The sequence below is a fragment of the Oncorhynchus tshawytscha genome, linkage group LG01, assembly GCF_018296145.1.
Source record: "Oncorhynchus tshawytscha isolate Ot180627B linkage group LG01, Otsh_v2.0, whole genome shotgun sequence".
In the NCBI taxonomy this organism is placed as follows: Eukaryota; Metazoa; Chordata; class Actinopteri; order Salmoniformes; family Salmonidae; genus Oncorhynchus; species Oncorhynchus tshawytscha.
Genome location: NC_056429.1, coordinates 53,564,589 through 53,569,264, shown reverse-complemented (window position 1 = coordinate 53,569,264; position 4,676 = coordinate 53,564,589). Strand labels below are relative to the sequence as shown.

At 39.2% G+C, this 4,676-nt stretch overlaps 1 protein-coding gene across 1 annotated transcript; it reads left to right on the top strand.

The window, feature by feature from the left end:
• Positions 1–412: 412 nt before the first annotated feature.
• Positions 413–4,676, top strand: tmem254 (transmembrane protein 254). Its single transcript, XM_024425058.2, has 4 exons — positions 413–584; positions 1,758–1,861; positions 2,538–2,597; positions 3,812–4,676. The coding sequence occupies exons 1-4, from the start codon at positions 498–500 to the stop codon at positions 3,933–3,935; spliced, it is 375 nt and encodes a 124-aa protein (XP_024280826.1). The 5' UTR covers positions 413–497; the 3' UTR covers positions 3,936–4,676.

The following is a 4,676-nucleotide window of genomic DNA, read 5'->3' as shown; positions in this document are numbered from 1 at the left end:
ATAGAGATATCTAGACTATGAGGATCAGATTGTAAATACCTTAGGTCCCACGACCATTTTACTGTAGAACCATTAGTTTAGATCTAGTCTACATCCATTAGCCACTTAGATGGATAATGTCCCACTTTTACTGAGCTTTAATCCTATACCTTTTGAATAAAATAGACGAAAACCATTGGCAAATACATTTACTTGCCAATGATTTTCGTCTATTCTATTCAAAGTTGTAAATGTATAATAAATCAACAATACATGCACACATGCAATGCATGCACTTTTAACTTTTCTCTTTATTTCTATCAAGGCTATTCCTATTTCGAAACAAAATAGCACTTGTCTCAAATCAATATTGAACCTTGGATATCATATGACTGATAAAGAAAGATTGACATCATCCTACTCTAATCCCATTCAGAGACAGCCGTCTCGGTACAAAAGCGTACCTACTGTTTTTGTTGCACGTGTTAATTTGAGAGCGGGACAAGTTAAACGCAACCATGGCCAAAAGCGACGGGTGTCATTATTTTAGAAGAACCAGTGTTTTTTGGATAACTACAGTGGCGCTTTCGATGGGATATTTCACAGTAAGTCAAAGCCACAAAACGTGGATGGTTTTGAAGCAATACCACCGCAATTATAAAGCAAATGGTTGAGTTGACTGTGCCACAGCCACGGTGGCGTAAACATAGCCAAAGCGTCACCACGAATAGACTCCGGGTGGATCTCCATTTTACTCGGCCAACTTTCTTTCTTTTATTCAGACATTTGTTTTTGTTGTTTTTGTTATTCAATTCCCGTGAAGTCCATGACGAAGTAATACAGTATTTAGCTTACGAAGTTAGCCTGGATGTTGCGCGTGCAATGAAAGTGTATCCAGGTCATCAACCCTACGAGTTAAATATTAATTATTCCTGCTGTAAGATCCCGGCTAATACAATTAATTTGAAAATGTGTAATTCATTGAAAAATATATATATTGTATAGTTTCCGTTGTAATGACCGACTTTTAAGGGGGGTGGGGGGAGTGGAAGAATGTACCTGCGCTGCGGAATGGAAAGGATCGAAAGAATTCCATTATATTGTAACGTTAGATAGCCTTTGACATTTCTCTAAGCAGGCCTATTTATCAGCCATAGATAACGCATTATGTTTGGAATGTGGGGAAAGGGTGAGTTTAACCTAACATAGCAGGCGTGAAAAGATCATTTGGGTGCAATATGGCTCTTAGTAGTCTAGTTCTATTCTGGCTAAATAATATCCCCTCATTGACACATAATTTCCCCACCACATCTATGGTATGCGTTGCCTTCCTCAGTCATGTAAATGAGGTCATACTAATGTTAGGATGTGTGCGCCAACACTGGAACCCCAGTGACAACTGCTTGCTAGGACTGTCAGCGAAGCTAAATGAGTTTGGCTATATCTGAACAATGATGAGCCAAAAGTGGAGAGTTAGTGCACAATGGCCTCTGCACAAGCTGGAAGCCCTCTGGAATGTATAGGCCTGAATAGTCTTTTTGTTAAGCATGTTGCAACCTGTCAGACGTGGACATAATATTCAAAACTCAATGTTACATTGACCATGTGATTATATTCGAAAATTACTTGGATGGGGGACATGTGTACTTAATTAATGTTGTCAAAAGTTTTGGAAGCAATTCATGTGTATGGGGCACTGTTTATAACATGCTATTTAGTGAAAACTATGTGTTTTCCATGAACTGACCGTCTGACCGCATGTCTGTTCTGTGTTTCAGTGGACAGTGTTCTGGCCACAGCAGGTCCCCTATGACAACCTGGGCCCGCTTGGCACCCTGTCCAGATACCTGGTGGACAATTACCATTCTCTCATGTACAAAGGGTAAGTTAGTGTTTCTCCATGGTAATGTTTACAAGATTCTGTCATCAAGTAATATTCGTCAAAATGTTGGCCAAACAACCTTATAGTCAGAATGAGGATAGTCAATGTGAAATTGAAAGAAATGCTGAATGAAACTGCAGTTACAATGTATAGCACATGCAGCTTCTACAGTTGTTATGCCTAACTCTGTAATAACCAATACTTTTAGGTTTAGCATGCAAATGATCAAGGAATAATTACTGCACTGGGTAGGTTTGCCAGCACACCATATCACTGTAAATGAGATTTCGAGTGATGTGCCAAGTACCCACAGAATACAGAGGCTTGGTCAGTCTGCATAATCCACAGTGTCCCACTCTCTTTCACCATTTTCTCACTCTTTTCACAACATTTTCTAACAGTGTAACACTTCCACTCATCAATCACATGCATGACCGCTTATGAAATATCAAAGAAACACTCACACATTTTATATCCGCACAAGACCAATGTGTTTTCTGTTTTTGAATCTCTAATCAATTGCTGTGGTGTGGGACCATTACACTGTAGCTTGAGGAAATCATAAAATCATTGGTCACTTGCCTGAAAAAAATGTAAGACTTTTTTTAAAGAAAGCTGTTAGACATTGATTAGAAACACCCTCATTCTGAATGTTGGGTGTTGCTCTGTGTTTCAGATGGTGGGCAACCTGGGTCATCCACGTGGCAGAAGCCCTTGTTGCCATGAAGGTCTGCAGGTAAGATGGATGTTCATATATCCATGTCTCCTCCAGGGGGTGCTAATTGTTCTGCTTTCTATCAGGCTCCCTCTAGTGATATGCTATCACACCTACTTTAAAACCCAAAACCTTAAAACCCCTGTAGGTCTAAGCCTAAGCAATATCTACTAAGCTAACATGTATCATTGTTTTAAGATGGTCATTAAATGTAGAATTTAGCCATTTTAATTTAGAATTGTAGGACCCTTGTCGTTATAAAACAAATATTTGATAATACATTGAATTTGGCCTTTACTGCTATAGCCCAATGCATTGAATAACACATTGATAAATGGCAAAACCAAAAGTTCAAAAATAAATATTTGTATTTTATTTTGACACATGTTTGGTCATGTTATTTTTTGTCACATTTTACCCCCTACGCACTTTTAGCAATTTTTACAGCCCGGTACTGGGTTAACCTTCAGACGACTCCCCTGAAGTTTGTGTGCGTCATAGAGCATAACATCTGTTTGGGAGAGTCTCCCCTTTCGATATTGGGGACATATTCGTTTGTATTCGGTTGTATTCCTCTTCGAAATGAGGATGTCCGCGACAGAGGTCAGACGACTGCTGTGAAGCTTGTGGATGTCGTAGAGCCAAAACAACCGACACTGTCGTGTTTGTGAAAGTCTCCCGTTTTGGCATATTAGTTACTTAGCTCACACGGTTCGGGTTTTACAGACAATTTTGTGACAATTTTCTCATCCGGAGCCTCTCGTGTGTAGAAAAAGGCCACTTTACCAAGCCCCATGTTATGGAATAAGCCTTATATCGGTGTAAAGAGGGGATTGAGCTACAGCCGTTACAAGAAATGGTGTCTCTAGCATAAACACATGGGGAGCTAATCGACTCTTAAGGTGTTTAAGCCTATGTGTTGACTCATGTTGCCCAAAGGTCAAAGAGAATTGAAGAAGTGGGAGTCATAGAGCTACTGTTGACTGTACCGAATACAATAGTTTTATTGTGATTCTTCTAGTGCACCATTCCACATCATGTTTTGTTTTGGCCAGAAGGGGGCATCGTATAACGGCATGTCTAGTTACATTTAAGATCTTACTATGCACAGCCTTCTGTCTCCTCTCTTTATATTTGCCAATTTGGACTCTACTCAATACCTTAAGGGCCATTGTGTTCTAGTCACTGACACTGAACCTGAGACTAAACTGCTGCCTGTCTGTGTCTCTTCACAGTGACAAAGGGGTGGACGGCACAATGACACGTTGCCTCTGGTTTGTCCAGACGGTGCTGTTTGGCTTTGCCTCTCTCGGCCTGCTTCTCAAATACAAACCTGACCACAGGACCAAACAACACTGATGCCACAAGGAAGACCCTGCTGCAGAACAGAGTCTATAGTTTTTATAGACTACACCACCACTTCCTCTACAAATAATGAGTGGCCATGGCATGATGTGAACTTTTATCTGCAAACTGTTTAATCTGTTTGGGAACAAGATAGTAATTTGTGATTCCAGATTGAACAGTGCCCAGAGAGGACCATAAATAAAATAACTTACAACATTGTGATTGTTAAGGACCTTTAGACCTTCTGCTTGAACAGTAGAAACATTCAAGCCATCAAAACTCTTCATCTTACAATACATAGCTATTGTGAAGCTTCCCACCACACACCCAACATTCCTCAGAAAATAAATGCACTTTTTTTATCCAGAGCATATTTTAGGACAGAATGCAATGCACTGTTTACACAGAGATTATCACAAGGTTCAAAATGACAAAATATGTTCTGTTTTATATCATGATGGAAAAGTACCAAGTTTTCCTACAAAATGTTTTCTAATCATGCTACAGCATTTTCAAATGTTAAGTTCAGATCACCCATTATAATCACTGTTTCTTGTTTTAAGGAAAAAGGACTACAGATGTTTCTTAACTTTCCTTAGATTACATTAGATTAGATTAATCCATTTGCCTTTAAGCATGAGCATGCTGGGAATTAATTCACAAATTAATATAGATAAGGGATAAGATGAGAGACGAAGAGTGAAGTTCTCTAATTTATAACGTGTGACAAATAAAGAGTGATTGATGAACAAA